The 26,442-nt window shown below is 36.0% G+C and overlaps 1 protein-coding gene and 1 pseudogene across 3 annotated transcripts in view; one reads left to right on the forward strand and one right to left on the reverse strand.

The window, feature by feature from the left end:
* Positions 1–26,442, forward strand: part of MYO16 (myosin XVI) — a 550,393-nt gene that overhangs the window by 405,738 nt on the left and 118,213 nt on the right. For all 3 annotated transcript variants that reach the window (XM_033105065.1, XM_033105062.1, XM_033105063.1), the window contains exons 24-27: positions 556–631; positions 5,742–5,917; positions 8,399–8,479; positions 8,754–8,959. In XM_033105065.1, coding sequence (XP_032960956.1) covers positions 556–631; positions 5,742–5,917; positions 8,399–8,479; positions 8,754–8,959 — 539 coding nt within the window. The remainder of the gene's footprint in view (positions 1–555; positions 632–5,741; positions 5,918–8,398; positions 8,480–8,753; positions 8,960–26,442) is intronic.
* Positions 18,850–19,378, reverse strand: LOC117021568 (60S ribosomal protein L29-like; annotated as a pseudogene).

Below are 26,442 nucleotides of genomic sequence, written 5' to 3' on the forward strand. Positions count from 1 at the left end.
GGAATACCAGTAAAAGCAGACCATGAAGGCATTTAAGTGTATGCATAAGTAAAGTATGCTGAAGAAAATGGTCCTTTGAATAATCCACAATTATTCAAAGAGTTATTTCACATGTTTCTTTATTATAAAGACTTCAGATTAATGGTTTTGATGATCCAAAAGAACCTGTTTCAATAGAGACCATTGAAGTGATGAAATTGAAATCACACTTCCTTCCCCCAAGTGCCATGGAGTCTTTCTGCTTGGTTTAGTGAATTTTCTGAGCAGGTTAGAGTCCTTAAGAATAAAAGGGAGTATATGAATGTGAGTCACTAATCTCACGATCAGAGGAGGGCTTCACAAATGAGAACAGGAGAGGTGTCCCTTATTTAATGTACAGAACGAGGATATGCGGGTGAGCGCTTTGAACTTGCATGTAATGTGAGCTCTAAGACCTGAAGACACTTCTTTTATGAATAATTTAAAACTTCCCCTGAGTCAAATTATTCTTTAAAGGAAATTGTTTTCGTGATCGTGTTTCATCATTAGTAATTACGCTATTTTCTTTTATTATAGGTAATGTATGAAATTGTTGGAGCAATTGAAAAAAATAAAGACTCCCTTTCACAGAATCTTCTATTCGTAATGAAAAGTAAGTTTTCCCCGACTGTGGTTAAAATGCCACACATTATTTCTCTGAACATTGTCCTATAAAACATGCCACCAGCTAAAGAATAATTGAAATATCTTTTACATTCTAATGCCCAGAAAAATAAAGAATGGACCTTTCCACACTATACATTGGTTACAATTTAATTTGGAGTCTAGTAGAAACCATAATTTAACTAAGCTTTTAGCAGATAGAAATATAAAGCACCTTTAACTCTCTAGTGTTATGAATATAAAAAAGCTCTTCTGTGAAGACTAATGAAGATGAATGTGGCTTCCAAAGTTATTTAGGCCATAGCAGGGTGAATTTCATTACTTAAGATGACTCTGGAGCACACCTAAGGGTGGTATTTTATTCTTGTGTATTTCATATAAAGAAATAATGCTCACAAAGTAGACCATATACATGTATATATGTACATATCAACATAAATGTATAGGTTCCATCTACTTAGTGAACTTTAGTACTTTGTATACATCTATCCATAATTCTATACTGTATGTAAAATTATATACTACGTTTATATATGGCATATATATATATATATATATATATATATATATCCTCTAGTAATTATTTTAATAGCAGTTCTGCAGTGATTCACATTCTCCTAACAACCTTTTCAATGAATTAAAACATATCATCTTCTGTGCTTGATGTTGCTCTAAATGAAGTAGAGTCATTTATCTTTCCCGAGGAAAGAAGCATACGAAAGCCTTTCAGAGAATATTGGGTGTCTTTGAGCTGGAAATAAGACATCCATATCAGTTCTGGTTTGAGGAACATTTTTACCCTAAACCAAGCAGCATGGTTGCAATATATTGTTTTTCCCAGGGAATTAATTCTGCTTGCCTCTCAGAACTTAGAATTTTTGTGAGTTCTCTTAATGACTGAAACTAATGATAAAAGTATGGACTTGGAATATTGTTGCACAGAAGGAAAAACTGAAATAATTGATCTTCTTGATTATCATTAGAAATATCTTCTTTCTAGTTTTCAATTATTTGAACTTTATAACGTACTTCCATCTAAGCCATATAGTTTATGAAAACCTAATGTATAGCATATTTTCCAAATGGGTACAGTGTCTTTTTTTCTTTATTTTTGTATTTTATGGTGATAGAATATATATTTAGAATGAGGATATGATAGCTAATGATATTGCAATTCTGCTTACAAGTATTTTAAGAGAGTCTCTAGATTTTAAGTCATTCTTTTGTGTACACTTGCTAACAAGTTCCAAGAGGAAAAACGAGTCTTGTTTTATTCTAAACACCTTAGGCTATAGGCACATTGAGCAAGAGAACAGAATTTAATGTGCCTTTATATGTTTATGCAGGACACAACAAACATGTTCTGTAAAGGGCCAGAGAATAAATACTTTAGGCTTTGTGAGCTGGTTAGATCTCTGTTGCAACTATTCAACTATGCTGTTATAAGGAGAAAGCAGCCCTGGACAATACAAATGGGCATGGCTGTGTTCCAGTAAAACTTGATTTACAAAAATAGGCAGTGGGTCACATTTGGCCCATGGAACTCACCCATTTTAGCATATAAACAAAAAATACATGGCTGTGATAGTATTTTACCAATTTGTGCAATGTTTTGATGCTGTAAATACTTATTAAAAATGTAATTTATAGATAATAATAATTTTTATTTCCAGGTCCCTTGCTAAGTACTTTGAACACAGTGTCTAATTCAATCCTCATATCATCAAAAAGCTCCCAGTTAAGGAATGTGGTAGTGTCTGTTGTAGGATACATGCAAGTATAGCTGTGTCTGTGAGGCATCAGGCAGGTGGCTTGGAGATACAGCTCTGGCAGACAGGCAGCAAGTGCTCTCATTTGTGCCTGAGATTAGAAATAAAGTCTACTTGATTCAGAAAGAGGAAAAAAATGTCAACATCTAGACTATTAAGTCTGCTTATAAGAATAGGAAAATTTGTGATTTACTGTCAATAATGCTGTTAATTATTGAGTCTTTTTGTCTCTGAGTGTCTCTGCATACCTGCTTGTAAACCCTGGGCACGTGACTTTGCTAAACTTGTATTACTGACAGAAAGACACCTGATGTCATATATACAGACCCCAACGAGGGATGCTTTCCACTTCAATGTGTACAATATAGAGTGACGAAGAAAATGGCGGGCAGTCAGTGACCCTTTATAATAGGAAAAGAAAGGCTAAACTGGTCTCTTCACCAGGGCTTCTTTATCAGGTTCTGAGAGGCAAAAGGATGGCAGAATTTCTCTTTTCATGTCCCAAAGAATCTGTTCTCACCTCACATTTGCTCAGCTGTGGTCAGGGCTCTCATGTTAATGTCCCAATGAATGATGGCATCTTCCTGTGTCAGGATGACACTAGTACTACTGTATCTTCATGCAGCCTGACCATACGATTCAGAGAAAGAGAGAAACCTGTCAATTGCATGTTTTGGTCCATATTTATGTCTGGTGTTCATAGATTACAAAAGACTTTTTTCCCCTAATTATAGGAATAACATGTTGCAATGTTTATCTGTGGTTCCATCTATACATAGACTTGTTATAAATATAATTTTATTTAAATGGCCACGGTATTATATAGATTTATTGTTAAACTTTATTTTGAAATAATTTTAAACTTAAATAAATTTACAAAATTAGCACAAAGAAATCCTATATGCCCTTATCCCAGATTCATTTTTCTTTTTTTTCTCTCGCTCACATCCTTCTTCTCTTACTCTCTCCTCCCTCCCTCCCTTCTTTCTTTCCTTCCTTTTTTCCTTCCTTCCTTCCTTCCTCCCTCCCTCCCTCCCTCCCTCCCTCCCTTCCTTCCTTCCTTCCTTCCTTCCTTCCTTCCTTCCTTCGTTCCTTCTGTTCTTCCTTCCCTCCCTCCATTCCTCTCCCTTTCCCTTCCTACCTTCCTCTTTTCCTCCCTCCCTCCCCCTCTCTGTATATGGGTGTGTACATATATTTTCTGTACCATTTGAGAATAAGTTACATGCATCTTTATGCCTAAATACTTTGGTATATATCCTGTGATCAAGGACATTATCTTACAAACATCAATAAATTACTAGAATATTTAACATCAACATCATAATAATGTCTAATCCAGAGTCCCTATAAAACTTTATCATTTAACCTTGATCACTGTTTTAAGGTGCATCCTTCAGGTTTTCCTAATTGAAAGTCGCTGTTGTTTCTTTGATAAGTAATTTGTGAGAAAGTACTTTGAGGCAATGTAAATATTCTCTTCCTCATCAAAATTTCACCCATTGGTTTTTGCATAAATGAATGATTCTTACTAAATTAATTATTTTTCTAATGGTTTCAAAATTGTGATTTTTCTAACCCCATTTTTCCATCAACAGTAACATTCTACTAAGAACTCCTCTTTCTAATTAAGTAATTAATTATCAACATGGACTCATTGATTCTGTTTGCTTTTCTCCCTGCCCTTTCTAAAAATTTATTGATGCACTATTAGTTGATGACACTATATAAATTTCAGATGTACCGCATTATAATTTGGTATCTATATACTCTATTGTGTACTCACCACCAAAAATCTAGTTCTTCTGTTATCATACATCTGACCCCCTCATTTTATTCAATGAATCATAATCCATTACTATCGTTATTTTGATGCTGAAATTTCACAGGACGTGATCAGTAAGAACCCCTTCAAGCTAGCTCCTGGGTCCTTTTAGCAGGTCCTTATGATTTTTTTTAGCACTTCCTTCCATTTTGGCCTTCCAAGAGGTTCTAGGGATTATCTACCTTGCCTCAGATCTAGAATCAGCCTTATAACCAAGAAGCCGTGATTTATTTTATAGGAGAATAATGTTATTAAACACTAAGCTCCAGGGTCTTGATGAGCTCATTTTTACCGGGATGTAATGGATTTTTGGCCCTTTCAAAACTACAAAATTTAATATATAGATATAGATAATATAGAGATGCTTAGCTATAATACATATTAAGACTCATGAATTTATGCTTATACCTCTAACTTCAGTCCAACACCACAGGGCTCCTTTTTGCCTTCTTGCATTACACAATTATGTAATGCAAGAAGGCAAAAAGGAGCCCTGTGGTGTTAAATAAACAGCTCCCTGTTTATTTATCAATGTAGTGACTTTGCATTGAATACATTGCTGATAATTATGTTAGCCTGGGCAAGCAAACTAATCTAGGTGTGGAAAAGGTAGAAACTAAACTGCTTTGCTACTAAATATTGCTGACTATCTGATGGGCTAAGCATGATCCTAAAGGATTTATGTACTTATTTCCCATTTTAATCTTGTAGTAATCCTCAAACTAGGTATGGCCATGGTCATTTTATAGAAAAGTATATTAAGGCTTAAAAACTGTCTATGTAAAGATATAGGTAGCATAAGAAAAGTGCCTTCTAGATCCTTAAACACCATATATAGTTTTCACCATGCTATTTAAATTTATAACCAAAAATCCATTCATTATTGCTCCAATTTCTTTCTGAAGTGTTACGAAAGGAATATGGGCCCAGAATTATTAGAATTTGTATAATCTAACATCTAAAGTTTATCAGCTTTTACCTTTGCAACTTAACAAGGTCAGAAAAAGAGGCACTACTTTCACCTAACAACTGATACAACCAGATGAGATAGCGTCTCCCATAGGTATTTACATACAGCTGAGACAGATTAGATCCTGGGAAAATGTGTTCCTGGGGAGTTATTTTCCTGGAATGGGGAATTGCTGACAGAACGCATGTCTTCATGAGTCAGGCAAGTGTACCACTGAAGTCCCTTAGGTCTGAACAGGTAAGATTGTGTCCCGATAGCTAGAAGAGTAGTAACACTCAATGAGAGAGAGAAGGACCAAGTGCTCAGGTGGAGGACCGTGCCTCCTGGCCAAGGGCAAGGTCAAAATTCATCAGACAGAATGATGGATAGTGGGGGGCATAAAATAGGGCAAAGGGAAAGATAGACTCCTCAGTTACCTCTTCCACTCAGAAAGTTTTAATGGGTAAAGCACTTGGATTAGAAGTAAGTTTAATATAAATAATGATCTTAATGCCACTGACGATATTATTTATTTATTTGTTTGTTTGTTTATACTTAGCTAGTGAAAATGTCGTGATCAATCATTTGTTCCAGTCGAAACTGTCACCAACAGGATCCCTTCTACCTTCCTATCCTTCTTTTAAATTCAGAGGACATAAATCTGCCCTGCTCAGTAAGAGAATGACAGCGTCTTCAATTATCAAAGAAAACCGGAATTACCTAGAACTTAGTAAGGTAGGAATTTTTGTGATTATTGTTGGGTTGTTTTTAAGTGTACTTGGGACATTTGTTTCTTTTTAAAAAACACAATTCTGAGTACTAATGGAAATAAATTGATACTTTAAGTTATAAAAATGGAAAGAGAAGGATGCCTACTTGAATTATAACCATGAGAGAGGAGACGGTAAAGTACTGGACAGTGAAAATTCAGTAGCGAATACAGTATTAGTAATTGTACTGGTTGTCTGTGCAACTTCCGATGTATGTTTCATCTCTGTCACCGTCTTTGTGATGAATGGGAAGCAACTTCAGAGATAGTCGGCTTACAAGTAACTAACTTAGCTTCCTCATTCTGTTGACATTGATCACTTCAGAGGTTTTAGGTCTCTAAACAATAAATTGTAGTTTCTTCCAGACATAGTGTATTTTTCAGGTGCTGGAATGTTTTCACTGTGGACTTTGTAGAGTTTTAACTTATTTTTTTATTATACTATTTTTTAATGTGTATTTGTGCCACACGAGTATGGTTGAGCTTACAACCTCACAGGTCTAACTATTTGTGATATAGAACTCCAAATTCTGTAAAGCATTCAGTTCTTACAAACTATGATGTTTTAAGTTTAAAAATGCAGTGCCTGATTGTAGCCCAGTGTGTTTTGCTTGCCTCTACCAAAACCCTCAAAGATGAGAAACACGATTGGGAAGGTATCCAGGACAATCATTTTTAGTTACTCAGTTGTAGCTTGCTGGAATGCATGTTAGCTTACCAATTAAAATAAAATTATAATTAAAATCAGCTCCACTTTAGAAGAGTGGCAGTAAAGTGTGTAACATTATTAGAAATTCGTGTGTGGGCACGCGTGCATGCACCCAATGCACATACGCGTGCACATGTAAGTATGGCCCATAGGCCCTCGATTTAGGGGTCCTTTGATATAGCTGTTCCAGCAATGTATGATCACAGGAATTCAATCTCACTGAATACAAAATGGCATCTTTTACATAAAAAAGACTAAGCATTAACCTTTGTAAGGAAGAGCGCTATCCCTGTGGGTTTCCCTGAACCTTCTGGCCCTTCTTTTCTCAATCATCCTGGAAATCAAGAGCAAGAAATCACCACACACCTCTAAACTGTAATTTTTAACCTTAATTATTAAACATTACTAGGCATAGATGCCATTAGTCTTTTCCCTAAAGGACTGCAAAGGGGAGATAATTCACCGTAGTTCTTCCACCCAGAAAGGGAAATTGAGTGTTCAATTTCAAGGGATGGAGATTTATTTATTATGATTTTTCCTTAAGTGTTCCATTTCTCACTTCTCTTCAAACCGCCCTCATGCCTGCACACCCATCCCTGTGCCCGGCACGGTAGGATTCTACTTGCTCTTTAACTGAGCATCCCACTTGGCTTTATGTTTGTAGGAAAAGGTTGATCCTGGACCAGTTGCTTCATTTTACAGTCCCTTCATTTTACGGTCCTTTGTCAGTTACAATTAATCATTTCAGTTTGACAGTTCATCTTAATGGAAGGAAACGAGCTATTGTCATGCTAGCAATAGCATCAAATTGACAAGAATGTGTTTTATCAGAATTTTTTCTTCTATCAATACCTTTTTATTTTAATATATATATGATTTGGGATATATATGTATCTTTTATATACATTTTATATGCATATATGTCTAAGGCTGTGCGGTTTTGTGAAATGCAATAGTTCATTAGTGGCTGAGATTCCTCTTAACCCCTGGTAGAGTTTAATTAATTGCCTTCTTCCCTTTAATTCTTCACCCACTAACTTCATTTCCACTGACTTCTTCTGTCTACGTTATTATTTAATCTTTGTTACATGGGATTTTTTTTTCTTCTAAGAGCTGTATATAATTAATTCTTGAAGAAAACAGTCTATTGTCATTTTTCACAAACAGGTAATTGACTAACACCTTTTAGTGTTTAAAAAAAAAAAAACAGAAGGAAAGGAAGGGACAGAAAACAAATGGGTAAGAAACTAATTGTAGTCAGTCTTCAGAGAACAAACCAATGACTGTTATAACATCAAATCTTTGTAATATACAATAGTATCCTTTTGCCCCAGAATAAGGGATAGAGATTTATTTATTATGATTATTCCAGAAATGTTCCATGATAAATGTGGACAATTAATAATACAACCAGTAATAATAACAGAGTGGATTTACTGTACCACCAAGCAACTCTTGATCTATGTTTATTCTCAAATTAAAGTGGGTGAGGGATGGTGACAGCCATGGACTTGAAAGCTTGGCAGTAATGCTTGTTATTTTACATGTAGTTGCCATTACCCCAACTTATGGTGCTGTTCCAGAAATCATTTCTTACTGATTTTTATAGTCTGTTTTAAATCCATATCTGCCTGTCAGTGACTTTACATGGATGGGAAGGTTGTTTTTTTTTTTTCTTCTAAATGGAACTTAGTAAACCAAATTTGCTTACCGTTTTTTCTTTTTGTTTTCATTATAGTTATTAAAAAAGAAAGGAACTTCTACATTTCTTCAAAGACTAGAACGAGGAGGTCCGGTAACCATTGCATCACAACTCAGGGTTAGTGTTGTTTTCAGATTTCAAGACTTAAATTTTGATTATATCAACTGTAGAGGGTTTACATAGAATTTTCCCCATTTTTGACCCCTGAGTACTTTCAGAAAAATCACACACACACACACACACACACACACACACACACACACAGTGAGTGAATGCACGATAAATTTAATAAGTCATGGATGGAAGATAAAGACTTTTATTTAAAAACTGCTTTTTGTTTTTAGTCTGTGTCCTTTTTGGAAAATCAGTTTGGTTTTACTTCTCTCCTTAGAAATCTCTAACAGATATTATTGGAAAACTTCAGAAGTGCTCTCCCCACTTTATTCATTGCATCAAGCCCAATAACTCCAAGCTGCCAGATACTTTTGATAATTTTTATGTGTCTGCCCAGCTACAATATATTGGGGTCCTGGAGATGGTGAAGATCATCAGATACGGATACCCTGCTCGCCTTTCCTTCTCAGATTTTCTGTTAAGGTAAATTCTGTTCTTGAAATACTGTGTCCATTGTTCAGTGTAGTATACTGATGATACTGTAGTAAAGGTCTTCTGATTTTTTTCTGGCATTGCTTTTATTGTTTACATTCTATCTTGCACAAACAAAATACTCTGGGAAACAATGAAATGCATTGACAAAGCTAATGTAAAAAGTTACTGAACTTCGATAACTGGGAAATCATTTTCATATTCTCTTAAATTTGTGGATTTCCTTGGATTTAAAGATTTATAAAATTGTTGCATATAATGTTTACATAAAATTATTATTTAAAGGAAGAACACACACACACAGTTGAACAATTACCTTTGCAAAGTCATACTAGAAAAAGTGCTACATACCTCATTGCTGAATATCACTATGGTCACCTTAAAAGCACTCCCCTTGAGAAGCTATGCACCAATGCCAGCACCTAGTCCACCCTTCAAAGCAATTTCGTAACTCTTTCTGGAATGGCCATCAGCGCTGTTGTCATGTTACCCTTGATGTCTTGAATGTTATCAAAATGCCTTCCTTTCAATATTTCCTTTATCTTTGGGTAAAAAAAGAAGTCATTGGGGGCCAGATCAGGTGAGTAGGGAGGGTGTTCCAATACAGTTATTTGTTTACTGGTTCAAAACTCCCTCACAGACAGTGCCGTGTGAGCTGGTGCATTGTGGTGATGCAAGAGTCATGAATTGTTGGAAAAAAGTTCAGGTCATCTCACTTTTTTACACAGCCTTTTCAGCACTTCCAAATATTGAACTTGATTAACTGTTTGTCCAATTGGTACAAATTCATAATGAATAATCCCCCTGATACCAAAATAGGTTGGTAACATCATTGCAACAAGTTTGGGAACTTAATTGTCAGACCTCGTGTGTGTATGTGTGTGTGTGTGTGCGTGTGTGTGTGTGTGTGTGTTTGTGTGTGTGTATGACTATGTTCTCCTTTATGTCTATGAATAATTTTTTTTTAGATTAGAGATTGATAAACTACTCATGGCCAAACCAGCCTACCGTCTATTTTTGTAAATAAAGTTTTATTGGAACACAGGCAGTGGTGAAAATAATGAGAATGTCTGTTTTTAGGGAATCAAAAAATAACAGGGGGTGGACAAAAAAAACTAGGAAATATCTATTAATTCTACACAAAAAAGAAGAAATTTTAAAACAACTTTGATATAAAGTCGTACTATCAACATTACAGGAATAAAAACTAGCATTTATGGTTTAAAACTAACTGTTCAACTATAGCATGGGAAATCTTTTTGAGAAACCATTCATTTAAGAGATTTTTTTTAAAAAAGATTTTTGTTGATCAGAAATTCAATTTGAGCCACCAGTGTGAAGTAGCTGCTAAACTAAAACAAACCAAACTTAAAAACTTAAATCAGTAAGTTGTAAATATTTAGTTCAAAACAAAGGGCATAATATTTCTGACTAAATTTCTGTGTTCAATTTTTTGTAACACTTGTTTTTCCAGAATGAAAAAAAGAAGTAGGATTTCTTCATTGTGCATACTGGTAAATTCCACAAAAGCACAAAGAAGCAAATAAAAATCACAGGAGTTTTCTTGAGCCATCCAGTTTTTAAAAACTGGTAGAATATCTTTGGAAAAGAGAAGATAAAATCAGCCACATGTCATAATAAATTATTTGAGGAATGAATAAGTTTAACCTACAGAATATGTATTTCAAATAGAAAAATATTTGTTTTAAAACTTAAAAGATGCTTATGAATGAACTAATAAACACAAACTGTCTCTTATTTATAGGGAAGAATTGCAACACATTACCCACACATAATAGTTGGGGCATTAAAAATCCCCCCTCACACTCATTTAAGTCAAATAGTCTTTGGATTAATGAGTTTAAAATGTGCCCCTGTACAAGTTTAAAACAATAGATTCCCAAATTCATCACAGACCTACTGAATGACAATCAATAGGGAGTGAGATCCAAGGACCCCCTGGTTTGTCTTGTTGTGAGGGGTAAGGTAACATTATCTGCTGGTCCCAGGGTCCAAGACTTTAATAAATTGTAGTGTGATCATCAGTAGTAACTCCCTTCCCAAGCAGGCATTGCTGAGAACAGTGGTTCCCTAACATTATTGGCCATGAGAATCACTATAGGCTTGTTAAAATACAGATTCCAGGGCAGCACGCCCACAGTTTCCAACTCAGTAGGTCTAGGTGAGGCCAATGAATTAGCATCTCTAGTGAGTTCCCAGGTGATGTTGACATTGCTGGTATGTGGACGACCCTTTGAGAACAACTGGCCTAAAATACCTAGTCACTTGGGTACAATGTCTTTGTTTTGTTTTGGTTTTCTCCCAAGGGTTGAGAGTATGTGAATGTCTTAATAATCAAAGTGAATTTGTTGAGAAAGGAAAATAGTTCTTTTTTTACTGAATTACTGAATTGAAATATGCAAAGTTGTTGAGATTCCCAAGTGATCTGAATGCATTTGGAATTTGAGAAGCACTGTTAATGGATTCTTATATTGGATATGAAATAGGATTAATCTCACTGTATGAATAATTTTTTTAAAGTGTATTTAAAGCATTTTCTTCTACTTCTTTATTTTGTCAGAGTGTCCTAGAATCATGGAATCACAGAGGCTTTTCATTAAAGGCTCCCTTAATGTTTCAGAATTATAATCTTTGGTAGCTGAATGAATTTTCCTGACCACTCCTCCAACAAGCAGTTATTTTAATTGCCCTATTCCCCCAGTAAAGGATAGAGTGTGTGTGTGTGTGTGTGTGTGTGTGTGTGTGTGTGTGGTGTGTGTTTGTGTGTAATATTATATATCATAATGATTAGAAAATTCTTATTACCTTTTAATTTTATGTAGTGTAGTTTGACATATCTACTCTACCAGGACTTACCCCTGTTAAAATAGTATATGCAATTAGGGTATTTTAAAATTAAGTACAATTTTTCATATGTACGTGTCTTTTGCTGTACTGTGACTTCTAGGCATGGGCCATCTCTTATTCAGTCACAATTCCTGTGCATTGTGGGTGTTCAGTCAGTGTTTTCAGAATGAACCTGGCATTGGATATTAATGGTTATTCAATTTAATGTTTTTGCATAACAGAGATCAGAGCCATATTGTATTAGTTTAAAAGAGTAGTGGGGATGGGAAATGATACTTTTTGGTGAATCTTTGCATTTTACCAGCCCCTTATTTAAAGGAAATGTGATTTCTATTTATCATTCTTACAATGACATGTCAGTAGAAATGGAATTATTAATTTATTTCAATGGAAATTTGTCACCATCTCTCTTAGATGAAGGACACCAGTCTGGAATATTATCACAAAAAAATCCATAGAGACATTATCAGTTTCTATAGAACTTGAATAAAACATAATCTACATGCTGTTACATCAAGAAATAACAATTTCACATTTATTCAGTAAGCTCATCAGAACTTTGAAATGCCCCCAGGAAATCAAGCATCATTATATAAACAAAGCCTAGAGGTGCAATTTAATAGAAATTTTTGGTTGCCAAAATATCAGATAACAGAATGTATTGTTCCTATCTAGAATGTTTATTTTCTATCCATAGCACCTTGTCTTAACTGTTAGAGAAGAAAATCCTGTCAAAACAAATGACTTGGTTTAGTGTACAAAAAGGAATGCAGTTTCAAAAAAAAAACTGGACAAGTAGGAAAAAGATATCCAGTTTTGAAGCAAGCACTTACTTATTTGAACAGCATTAGCCTTTATTGTTTCTGAAATCCAACATGATGATAAATGTGGATAATGGACATTGCCGTGGAATCTGTAGGTGGATGTGATAATATTGCAAATTTGTTCCATAGTACCCTGGCTTTAATAACTGTTCATCATTCTGAGTCTTCCTAATTGAAGCTAGAGAATTGTGTTAGTTGAGAGGATCCTATTTTGATTAAGTGTAGAAGTATGCTTGTCGAATTTTTTTCTTACTAGTGTCAATAACTTCCCAGTGAGATGATAAAGATGTAAGGTTGTCTCTCATGGCAAGAGACTTCACAAGTTTGGATATATGAAGAAGAAGGAAAGGAACTGCAGAACTAAATTATTATGTAAAAATCATATACATAATAGGAGTACCTATTGCTTTGGACTGAATTATGCCCCACCCCCATCCATATGTTGAAGCCCTAACCCCCAATTGATTGTATTGGGAAACGGGGCCCGTAAGGAGGTGATTAATGTTAAATGAGGTCATAAAAGCTGGGTCCTGATCCAACAGGATTAGTGTCCTTATAAGAAGAGACACCATAGAATTCATTCCCTCTCTCCCCTATGTGACGACACAGTGAAATGGCGGCTGTTTGCAAGCTGGGCAGAATCCTCAGTAGACACAAATTGCCAGCACTGTGGTCTTGGACTTCCCACCCTCCAAAACTGTGAGAAAATAAATTTCTGTTGCTTACACCACCCACGCCATGGTGTTTTGTTATGGCAGCCCGAGCTGGCTAAGATATCTGAGTTTGTAGGTATCTGTTTATATGGTGTCAATAGATAGCAAAGCTGGACAAGTTACATTGTGAAGGTTTGGGTGCTTTCTTCGTATTATTTGATACTTTTGTGCTAATGGAAGGAAATATAATTTACCTGCACATGTCATGTGGTTTCAAAAAACCCTGTGGCTTTGTTCATGCAATCATATCATCCTTTCTACCTTTTTCTCCAGTTACTCCATGACATTTACTTGATATTCAAGATTCACTCAGGCATCCTCTCCTTTGGAAAATCTTTTCTAAAATCCCTGATTAAATTGTGTGTATTCTCTAAGCTTCAAAAAGGGCCTTGCGTAACACACGTATCGTGCACATTAGATCACACTGGAAACATCTATTTATGTTCCAGTCTCAACCACTAGACCAGAGGTTAGCAAACTACAGTCCACAGGCCTACTCTGGCCTGCCGTCTACTTTCATATAACTTGAGAGCTAGAAATGTTTTTTGTTTTGTTTTGTTTTGTTTTAATTTTTAATTTGCCACATTTTAAATGGTTATAAGCATAGCTACATAATATCCTTTCCTTTTGGTATACAATGCCTAAAATATTTTCTCTCTGGGCCTTTAGAGAAAAAATAGTGATCCCTGCAGCAGACCATAGCCTCTTTGGATGAGTGATATCCTCATTTTGAATGTCTGGCCTCTAGCAGAATGTCAGTCACCCATAATACTTCTGGGTCCAATCTCTGTGAAACTGAACAGAAAAGATCTGATCTACCCTTCCTTCTAAATAACTTTCTCTAAAGTTGGCCTGATGCCCAAGTTTGTGGGATTTTTCTGATGGCATTGTAAAGACAACTCTCACCAGTGTATTCTGTACAACAAAAAAATCCCAAGTCAGTGGCTTGCAACAGCCAAGGTTTATTTCTCTCTTACATTACATTTGACTGTGGTTTAGAGCTAGCACGCATAAGCTCAAATCAGCTCTGTTCTGTGTCTCTGTTTCATGGTGGGCTTCAGGGTGAAAAGATAGCGCACGTCTAGGACGTGACCTTTCTATGAAAGAGGGAAAAGAGAAATAGCGAATGGCTGTTACAACTCCTGCTGAGTTGTAGCATATGGCACTCTGTTGTATCCCATTGATTAAACACAGTTACTTGGCCAAGGCCAATATCAATAGGGCGGAGTCGTGTCCCAATCAAGTCCTGCAAAATACACGTATGTAACAGAGTGGGAATGCATACATTTCTGACTCACTTATCTGTTGTTGTGAGTCAGACCACTCCAAAACTTAGTGGCATATAACAACAATTTATCATTTCTCCGAGTTCTGTGGGTTAACTCGACTGAGTTGGGCAATTCTTGCATCGGGTCTTTGTGACAGTTATAGCCATACAGCAGAAGAGGTTGACGTTAGCTGAAGGCTCAGCTGGGCTGGATGTACAGGATGGCTTCTTCAGGTATGTGTCTGGTGCTTCATTGTTCCCCCATATGGCTTCTCTCTCCAGCAGAACAGCCTGGACTTCTTAAATGGCAGCTTACAGTTCCGAGGAGACAGAAAGGGAACTTGCAGCCCTCTTAAAGGCTGGGCCTCGAACTAGCAGAGCCTCACTGGCCCATGCACTCTATTGGTCAAAACAGTTGCAGCCCAGCCCAGATCTATTCAAAGGGAAAGAAGCAATTGAGACAAGCTACCATATCCTCTTAGAGGAAGAACATGCAAGTAATTGGGAATAATAAAAAACTTTCCATTCCTGCACTTAGGAATTGCCATTATTTTCATGACTCCCCAGTAAGTGTATGTGAGTTTGATGTGTTGAATGATATAATAGCATCGTATATGTTTTCCAAATTACAGAATTGTGAGACAGAAGCATATGAGTCCATGCTGAAGAAATGGTTTTGAGAGGTCCCTAAAGGTATAGTACCAGGCCTGACATCTTGTGTGGCACCATACCATTCTTCTCCAGCTTTGTTTAGTATCCCGTATGATTGTGACATTATAATCAATACAGCTTTTCCACGGTGACCTGTGCCAGATTTTAGTGATGTGTATCTCTCTTCTTCTCGGGGTGCTAACCTTCTGAATTTTCATCCTCTTCCATATTTAAGAGGGAAATCATTTGGAATCTAACTCTGAATCTTGGGTGGCCAGCTTCTAAGTGTCATGCCCATCATTCATCTACAGGCTTATTTATGGTTGGAAGGGGAAAGTAGGACAACATCACTCCAGGGAGAGGTTGACCCTTTAATGAGGTGACCTTATTTGGAAAAGACAGAAGGACTTGTCCAGTAAAAGCACCACAAGGATTGCTATTATGCTTGGCATGGTGAGGGAGCATGATCTGTGTTTTCAGATTGTTACTGGATGAGATCCCTGTTAGAAATAGTCTGAATCATTTAGCTTGTTTCAATGACACAGTTGTTGCTGAAAGGTCAAGCTGTGAAAGAACACAGCTATGATTAAATTGGGTGTGGGGAGACGGACGAAAGAAGACACACTTCAGTTTATTGGATTAAACTAATGGGCAGTAGCTGCCCAATGAAGCAGAATCATCGGTTACAGATATGGGTTGGAATCTTCTAAAAGTTTTCCTTGTTACATGGAAGTGATGCCGGTTACCGTCAATACAGCTTTAATAGAAATGTGAATTAATAAATTCAGGAGCTATTAAATATTCTAAGAGCTTTAATTGGCAAAGAATAAATTTGCTTCAGTGTAATTTTGCCAAATCTAACTGTATTCTTTCTGCTAAAAACCTTATGCAGGATTGGTTGACTGTCTAAGATTTTAATGACTTTTAGGAGGAAAAAGAACTTGTTACTTTCCAATGGGATATAAAATAGGAGCGGGAGGTATAAGTAATAGATTCCAGAGGTCATTTCAGCTTCAACATAATTAAGTATATCTTTAAAGGGAATTTGTTACACTGATCAGTGGATTATGAATCATAAATCCCCCCCCTCCATCATCTACTCTGGGGATCTGCAAACTTTTACTGTAAAGGGCCAGGCAGTAACTATTGTAGACTTACAGGCCATACTGTCTCTGGTGCAACTGCAACTCTACCTTGTGGCAGAAAGCAGCCTTACACAGTATATAAATGAATGGGTGAGCCAGTGTTCCGATGAACTTTATTGACATAAACAGAAGGTGGGTGGTTTAAATTCTAGGGCAGCTAATTCTTTATCTGGTCCCATTCGCCCCCTTTCTGATAGAATCAGGAAAACAAATTTTGTAGCAAAAAGGACAGATGATGAAAGTTGATTTTGATGTTTGCTTTTATACTTCATAATCTTGTTTAGATCCTAATTTTTACTCTAATCAGCTATATGATCGCCCATAACAGCATCCATCCATTCATTTATCATTCACTTCTTCATTATTCATTCACTCTTACTTTATACAAGCATTTTACTGAATTAAACTTGGGTCATTAAGACTTGGGAGGCAGCAGTAGCATCACGGGCCTCGCCATTGGGTATCACTGTGATGTCAAACCCTAAATCTACTCTTTGTACTCATTATTCTGTTCCTCATAATAACCTTTTCAGGTGACTTTCTCATTATACAGATATTCATTATTATGTAATTAATAATTACCAGGGCGTTTATTTAAATTTGCTTTAAATAATATGTATCAGCACTGACCAGGCACTGGGCACTGAACTGAACTCTTCACAAGCATTATCTTATTGAATCCTGATAACACAGCCCATGAGTTGGATCATTAGCGTCATTCCTGGGTTATAGTTGGGAAACTGAGATTCCCAAGGAGATAGGTACTGGTCCAAAGTCTCATGCCTCATCCCTGAGAGTGTTTTAACCCCTCTACAGTGCAATAGTTGTATTGATATTGGCCCCATTCCAAAGTAGTTGCGCTTTTTACTTTTTCCACTATGATCTTCAATCTCTTTGTGCCTGATGGTCATGAGCATCCACGGGCCATAGGACAGGAACGCCAGGAGAGCACTGACATTAATGGGGAAAAGAAATCCATGGAGATTTCTAAAATTCAGTGCGGGGTCCTTCACTCTGGACTATCTTTGTTCTGTTTCCTAAAAAAACAATCCAAATAATTTTGTTGAGTTTCATGGATTGCAGGTTATTCTCGTAAGCACCAGCTATCTTGCCTATTTAGGCAGTGGCGACAGTGCATCTGGGTGATATAGAATGTGGATGGATCAGTCATAACTTCTGAAAAATTAGCTCAAGCAAGAGTTAGAAGAGTGATTTTTAAAAATGGAGAACTGCATATTTTTATTTAAAATAATGTGAAAATGCAAGCAAAAAGGCTTTAATAACTTTCTAACCACCTTGGCAATAATACCCAAAAGTGACCAGTCTAAATGGCTTAAAATGACTATATAACCCCACTTGAGTTAGCATTCAGTATAAAACAAATGAAATCAGGGTGATTATTGCTATTACAGAAAGATGGATAAGTAGCTACTTTCTGTATGAATTCAAAATGCTTTGTAATTTTAATACAATTTTGAGACTAAATTAAAAAATTCAGTCCCAGAATCCCAAATCTTATTATTTAATATTTGATTTATCTGTGCTTCTCCACTTTCCTCCAGTAATGTAGCTTAATATTTTTAATGATAAGTTATATCAGGCAAAGCGATCACAAAATGACCTTGCTTTCAGGACCAAACTAGTTTTAAATAATTACCTTTAAGTTGCTTGTTTCATTACTTATAAGTCATTTAATTCTGTTTATAAAACAACAGTGTTATTTAATGTGACTCTTAGTAGGTGATAGTTTTCATTCATTATATCTGAATGGTCTTAATAATTTAGGAGTATACAAAGAACCTCAGGTCATCACTGGGATCTTTGAGGGGACCTAATCAATATCATCTTATTCCTTATCCAATCTTTTACCAAAGTGAGAAAACAAAAAAGTAAAGCAAAGGAGAGATCAAAATAAAACCTTGCCTGCACATAGGAAAGACATTGCTTGGTGAAAGAGACAGACATGCCTGCTAGCAGAACCCCAGAATTAGGTAGCTTTACCTCCCGGTTACAGACAACCTGGACTCAGGTTGATCTCCAATGAAGGATGCTGTTCAGGTAAGGCTTGGAGCTTGGAGAACCTGAGGAAAAGTTTCTTTGCAAGCAGTTTGTTCACAAACAGATGAGAATGCTCTAGGTTTCATTCTCACCAAAATTACCAATGAGATTAGTCTGTCACTTCACCTTCCCTTGTGAAGTGTAAAGGATTAGAGTGGCGCAGAGGGTCACCCTACCTCCATCTTTAAGGAAACATAAGAAAAGAAAAGGAAGTTTCCTTGGCTAACCCTCTGTAGTGTTTTTGTTTGTTTGCTTGTTTGTTTGTTTGTTTGTTCATCTGATAGATCATGCCTCAGGTTTATTTGTACAAATAGCATAGGAGCTCCCCAGCCCACTGCAGACAGCAGCCCAGGGGTCACACCAGTTCTTCCAGCCTCGTGTCAGCAGACAGAGGCCTGTGTTCTGGGGCCTTCATGGGGGACTGGGCACCTTTGGGAGCCAGAGCCTGAGACTGAGCTGGAGGCGGAGCTGCAGTGGCAGCCGCAGATAGATCCTTGGTTTGAGCCTTGGCCTTGGCCTTTGGCCTCCAGAGCCTGAGCTCCTTGGCGGTGCATGCGGCAAAAGCACGTTTCTCAAGCTTGGGGTGAGTGGTGTAGGCAAGCCAATTGAGCATGTGGCTGCCGCCCTGTGGGATCTTGGACTTGACTTCCTTGGGCTTTAGGGGCCTGGGTAGCTTGAGCCCCTGCACTCATAGCCCTGGCGAAGGTGACCTGCCTCTTCTTCAGGCCCTTCTTGCTGTGCTTCTTGGCAAACTGCATGTTCCTCAGGAACTTGGGGTCCCCTCCCTTAAGAGAGTCATATCTTTGTGATCGGGGCTTCTTGATGCCGTTTCTCTGCCATTTTCGGGACTAGTTGTGCATGGTGTGGTTCTTGGACTTGGCCATGTCTGCTCCGAAGCCCACGGTGCCTCTGCAGTGTTTTGTGTTCTGGAACCACTGGAGTCTTCCAGTAAGCCTGTATATAACTAGGGGTGTGGTTATACCTCTGAGGGGTAACTCTGGTCTCAGAGCAGTCTTTCTCTCATCCTCATGAGCACCCCACTGCTTCTCTGCGTGTCCCTCTGACCACTGATAGCAACATAGATGTTGCACCCAAAGATTCTGAAGTGGGCCAACAATGAATTGCTTTAACTGATCCCAAGGCCACTCTGTATTCAAGACGGTGAATACATTTTATTTCCCATCCCACACCCTGTCCGCGTACATTGGCTAATAGAGTCCATCAGGTATTCTGCAATCAGAATAAACAAAAATATTAAAAGAAAAGAACAACTCAAATAGCAAAATCACAGTAGCTTAGATATTCCCCCAATTTGATTATAAATCTTCTTACATTTTTTAAGTTCCCAGTGAGAAATGAAAGTTCAAAAATTAAAACGTCTCATAAATTAAAGTCCAGAGATATTCCCTTCCAAAGGAATTGAAATCCCAAATCTGATTATCTTGTCTTGTTGATTTAAATGCACAGATTTCCATATGCATATGTGAAATTATTACCCCTGAATCATCTTTTCGTTTTCTTACTTGGTTCAGTCTTAGGTAAAGAGGTCCCAGAAATCTTGGTTGAGCTGGACCCTTCTGAGCAGGAATTAATTATATTAGTCTCTTTGGGCTGCCATAACAAAGTGCCAGAACCTGGGGGCTTAAACAACAGACATTTATTTTCTCACAGTTCTGGAGACTGGAAGTCCAAGATCAAGGTGCCATTAGGGTTGATGTCTGGTAAGAACTCACCCCTTGCGTGGCTCTCCACCTTCTCACTATGTGTTCCCATAGCCTTTCCTTGGTGCGTGCCTGCAAAGTGAGTGAGAGAGTGAGAGCAAGAGTGAGAATGAGAGACACAGACACAGAGCATTCTCCGGTCACTCTTAAAGGGACACTAGTCCTTTTGAATTAGGGCGCCCCCCATAGGACCTCATTTAACCGTAATCACCTTCTTTATCCTTAATTACCTTCTTAAGGGCTTTTTCCAAATGAAGTCACATTGGGGATTAGGACTTTTAACATATGAATTTTGGGGTAGGGACACACATATTTTGTCCATAGTAGTCATCTTGATGGATGTGGCTAATTCAGGCCTCATGTGCTGTGTTACCTCAGTGTTAAGGCTCATCATCTTCACTTGAGAATCCAATGAGTAAATAGGTGACATAAGGTTATTTAAGCACTAACTTCATACACACTAAACTTAAGACTATACCCCTACTCTCTAGAGAAGTATATTATAGGCAGAATTACTCTATAATGGAATATTTTATGTTACTGAAGACAAGGGTGGCCATATGGTATATTGACCAAACCAGGGCATGTTTTATAGTGAAATGGGGCACTAGGAATCATTGTGACAAGAAATCAGGCATAAACTAGTACTGTCCCTGGCAAGCTAGGCCATTGGTCACCGCCAACTCTCTTTACCCTGCACGTATCTTCTGGTGCAACTCATCTCATTTCTACTAGGATTCTTTCATCTCTTTAGCCATTTCCAGTAGACTCTAAGGTCTGTTAAGGAAGAACTTCTGTATGCACATAATAGGTAGCCAACAAATATTTGTTGAATGACCTAGACATGAATGAATAATGTTTTAGTTTTCTGTATAGTTTTATAGTTGAGCATAAATTTTGTGTCCAAGATAATAGCATTCATTGATATCCTATATGACATGCATTAGTGGGCCAAAATACTTGTTGTCGTTATCTAACCAGCATACAATTTTTGGTTTTATTATGCCTAAATATTTTAAGGTAGCCATCTAGACTTTAGTGTAAGATAATGATCCTAGTCTTGCCTTTGTGTCACAGTTTAAAATATTCTCACTTCCCAAAAAGCACTGTGAGTCATTCTCTGAAATTTCTAGCCATGTCATAACTATACAACGATGAATAGATTTGTACTCTTTCATTGATTAAAATGCCATCATTTGATATTTCTTTCTTTGTTCTTTGAAATGCTTTAACTAAAAGCACTTTCTGTGATATGGCAAAGGCTGAGGATGATTTATGCAGTAGGAATATTTTTAGCAATAAAAACACCAAATCACAATAGACACTGTATTGATGATCTGTGTTTAGGAGAGAAGCTATTTTTTAACTAAGGGTAATTTACAGTTAGAGCTGACATACGTTAGAGTATTGTATAACATACTCACTTGAATCCTGTACCACAACTACATAATTGTAAGACCATATTACTTAAACTTGAAAACTTACTTTTGTAACAATTTAATAAGTAAATGTTTAGATTATATAAAGTAAAGCTGTCTATTTTTAGCAAAATTCAATTTTGGAGTGAAAGTAATTTATTAGTAGTAAATCCATAGTTTTTTTAAAAAAATCCAGTTTTAAAACATGATGACAACATATTTTTAAACTTTAAATTTATGTTCTCACAAATTTCTCTCCATTTATGACAAAAAAAAAAAAAAAAAACAAAAACCATATTTCTGTACCAGATCTCAGCTACTGTCTCCACAGCTGTCAAAAATGGAATAACTTATATTAGGAAGGAACTTTTAATACATTCAAAACAAAGAAATTTGCAGAAAGATGAATCATACAGAATGACCTGAAAATTATCAATGCACATAGTGAGGGACTCAAGAAGAAAATACTTTAATAGAAGTGATTACAGCAATCTCAACAACTGACCGATGGTTAGAAATAGGGGCAATGTGACATTTTGCTAGCTCTGATCATCATAACACTAAAACTCAGAGTCCCATTCCAAATACGACATTCATCAAAGTCATGTCCTCCCTTTTCTGAAGGAACCTCCTTGAGGTCTCTGTGAAGCTAAGAAATGGAAGTAATTATTTATACATTAGATTTAATCAAGCAATGATTATTTAACAAGATAGTAAAACAAGAAAGTTACAGCTATACATTTTCCATTCGAGATGACCTACACATCATTGTAAGGTTGACTTTTATAGAATTTTCAAGAAGAGATGTTTTAGGAGTCATTATGTGGGCTTTTACAAAATCTGGCTCTGTCCCAGTAAAAGGTGTATTTGGAGTAGATATAGATACAGGATAATCCATTTTCTATGCCCAGTACACCCCACTGTCAAGACCAACAATGATGCCATAATCATCTCCCCATACTTCAATTTAACAGTTCAGTACTGTTTAATTAGATACTTTTATATGCTGACTTCTGATTCTTAGATGTGTTTTGATCACTACTCCAAGTAAAGCATGGATGCTTTAATGTACCTTAGAAATACAATATTAAAGGTGTCTTTTCCCATTCCAGCTCTTTATTATTGGAATAGAAAAGCTCTTTATTGGGATAAAGAGTTTGCCTTCTCATTATACCATAATATCTTCTCACAATCATATCTAGATGCAACCTTAGTGATATATGCCAGTCTTTTATTTTAGACTGTGCTCCCAGCACCTAACACAGAGCCTGTGTTAGGTTGGTGCCCAATAATTATGTTGTTGTTCTTGAAATAATTGATAAAAATTCAAATTATCACTGAGTGTTTTCCAGGGAACCCTTTTCTCATGCCTCTGATAATGTTCATAAAATCTGTGTCAGTAAACACACACATACACACACACACACACACACACGTAATCTTCAGACCAAATCCTTTAAATCAGTGCCTCTCAAACATGGCAGTTCAGTAGACTCACTAAGTTTTTTTCTGTTTTTTTGTTTTGTTTTGTTTTTTCAATTTTGGGTGGCTAGATGGTGTTCGGGGCAGTAGGTAAGGTTTCCAGATAAGATACAAGATATCCAGTTAAATTTAAATTTTAGGTAAACAACAAATGTTGAGGATTGACAAAAACAATTACCTCTTAAGTATCCATGACATTTCTGGAATCACAATTTTAAGCGTTCTCCTCTCTCCTTTTCCCTTTCCCTTTTTCCTTTACTCTCACCTTCTTTCTTCTCTTTCTTCCACAAAAATGTATGGATTATTTACTATGTACAAGGAATTCTTAGGTACACTAGTTAATTGAGTGCTTTTCCAATTCTTTTAGACTAGGGTATTCAAATTTATTATTTTTATAAGTTTCCATTTTGTTTTGTTTTGGTTTTTTTACATTAAGGATTGCCAAATGTTAGGAGTGTCGGGTAAAATAATGGAACATCTTTATATCATACTACAGTGTCTGAATTTGGTGATCTGTACTCAAAAATACTAAGAAAAAAATGAAGTTATTTTATTTAGTGTATGTTTTAATCTCTGTCCTGTTATTCAGAGATAAAGGGTATCTATTTATTCCTAGGAAAAATATAGAAATACATGTTTTCAGATACAGCTCCATGTTTTTATATACTTTTAACCAATATATAACTGTAGTCATATATAGAAATGTGGCAATTTAGGACATGAATTGACCATTAGGATACTAACTAAACTATGTATTATGATCAAATTTCACTGGAAAGGCTACAAACATAATCACCAAATAATAGATTTTTTTTTCTACCCTTCAGTATATCCTGTTGAGAACAATTCTTACCCATTAAATATATTCATAATTGTAACATCAAAAATGTAACATGGCAAATACGAATGACTAATACTTAATAGTTTTTTGCTGTTGATGGGATACTGTCAAAACATGCATTATGTACTCTTATTTTCTAGCAGTTATGTGAGCTATATGTAATTCCCATCAAAATCTGAAACTCACTTCATGTGACTCCATCTTCCCAGCTTTTTTCCACCAAGAGAAGATACTGCTCTGGTGTTTACTTAACATGCAAACTAAACATCAGAAGGAGTGAGAATTTGGGTTTCTATTATAGGCATGCAGGACAGATTTTTTGTTAAGAGTCTCTGAATTCCTTTTGTGAATGTAAATTTATTTCTAAAGTCTTTTAACAGTTTTAATAAAATATAATTGGCATGCAATAAACTGCACCTGTTTTTTGGTTTTAAAAAAATGACAAGTTTTTAACATAAATGTACATCCTATAAACCACTCCACAAATCAAGATGGTGACCATATCCATCATCCCAAAAAGATTCCTCATGCCCTTTTATAGTTTCCCCTTCTTACCCATTCCTACTTCCTTATCCCCACATAAGCATTGCTTTTGTTTACTATAAGTCAGTTTCATTTTCTATAATACCTTATAAATGGAATCATAAAGTAGACTTTTCAGTCTGGCTTCTTTCACTCAGCATAGTAATTTTGACATCACCCATACAGTTGTGTATCAATAGTTCATTGAGTATTATTATTCCTTTTATATGTTTACTCACCTGTTGACAAGTATTTGGGTTGTTCCCAGTGTTTGGTAAGTACAAGTAGAGAACCACTATGAACACTGTACAAGTCTTTATGTGGATATGTTTTCATTTGGGGGGTGGAGAAGTATAAATGTAGAGAGGAATGGCTGAGACATATGACTAAGGTATGTTTAACTATTTTGAAAACTGCCAAACTGTTTTCCAAAATGATCATACCAATTTGTATTCCCTCCAACAGGATATGAGAATTCCAGTTGCTTTATCTCCAACACTTAGTTTAATCAGCCTTTTTCATTTTCAACATTTTAATGGATATGTGCTAATACTTCGTTGTGATTTTATTTTGCATTTCTCTAATGCCTAATGATATTGAGCATCTTTCCATGAGCTCATTTGCTATTCATATGTCTTTGTTGTTGAATTTTATATTCAAATATCTTGCCTAAGTTTTCATTGGGTTGATTGTTTTTCAGTTCTTTATAGATTCTAAAGACACGTGTATTAGTTATTTGATTTGCAAACATTTTCAGCAAAACTGTGTGCTGACTTCCATATTGTAGAAAAGATTGTGTACAATTTCTATTAATTCTTTAAATATTTGTAGAATTTGCTAGTGACACCATTTGGGTATGGAGATTTCTTATTTGGAGGGATTTTAAGTATGAATTCAATTTCTTTAATAGTTTAGAGGTATTCTTGTTGCCTATGTCATCTTGGTTGTAGTTTAGTAATTTGTGGGTTTTGAGGTATCGGTCTATTTTATCTAAGTTGACAAATTTATCTATGTAGAGTTGTTTGTAGTATTCCACTATTATCCTTTTAATATCTGTAGGGTCAGTGATTATATCCTCTTTTTTGCTCTTGATACTGGTAATTGTGTCTTCTGTATTTTTTTTTTCTTACCAGTCTTACTATACTTTTATTAATTTTGTTTATTTATTCAAAGAAAGAACCAGCTTTTGATTTTGATTACCTCTATTGTTTTTGTTTTTGTTTTTGTTTTAACTTATGGAGATTGACATTTTACAATGTTAATTTTTTCTGCCCAAGAACATAGTATGTATCAATTTGCTCAAATGTACATATTTACATTTCAGGGACTTAAAAAATTTTTCTCTTATGGTTCTTGACTTTTTCTATCTGACTTATTTTGCTTAGCATGATAATCTCAAGATCCATCCATGTTGTCGCAATGGCAGTATTTTATCTTTTCTTATGGCCGAGTAATAGTCCACTGTGTATATTATAAAGCTGAAAGCAACAAAGGAACAAGATAAACAAATGAAGAAACAAAAACTCATAGACACAGACAACAGTTTAGCAGTTACCAGAGGGTAAGGGGTGGTAGAAGAGGAAAAGGGGGGTCAAATATATGGTGATGGAAGGAGAACTGATTCTGGGTGGTGAACACACAATGCAATATAGAGATGATTATAGAAATGTACACTTGAAACCCATAATTTTATTAACCAATGTCATCTCAATAAATTTAATTGCTAGCTAGATAAATAAATATTTTTTCATAGATTTTGAACATTTCTTGTTCAGTTTATGTCTAAATATTTTAAGTTTTGCTATTATAAAAGGAGTCTGGACTAATAGATTGTTCAAATCAATTTAATTGATTTCCACTCTTATCTTTATTATTTCTTTTATTCTGCTTGATTTAGGATTCTTTATCTCTTCTTTTTCCAGTCTTAGGGTGGAAGTTCAGATTAGAGTTAGGAAAGCTTTCTT

The sequence above is a fragment of the Rhinolophus ferrumequinum genome, chromosome 4, assembly GCF_004115265.2.
Source record: "Rhinolophus ferrumequinum isolate MPI-CBG mRhiFer1 chromosome 4, mRhiFer1_v1.p, whole genome shotgun sequence".
Taxonomy (NCBI): domain Eukaryota; kingdom Metazoa; phylum Chordata; class Mammalia; order Chiroptera; family Rhinolophidae; genus Rhinolophus; species Rhinolophus ferrumequinum.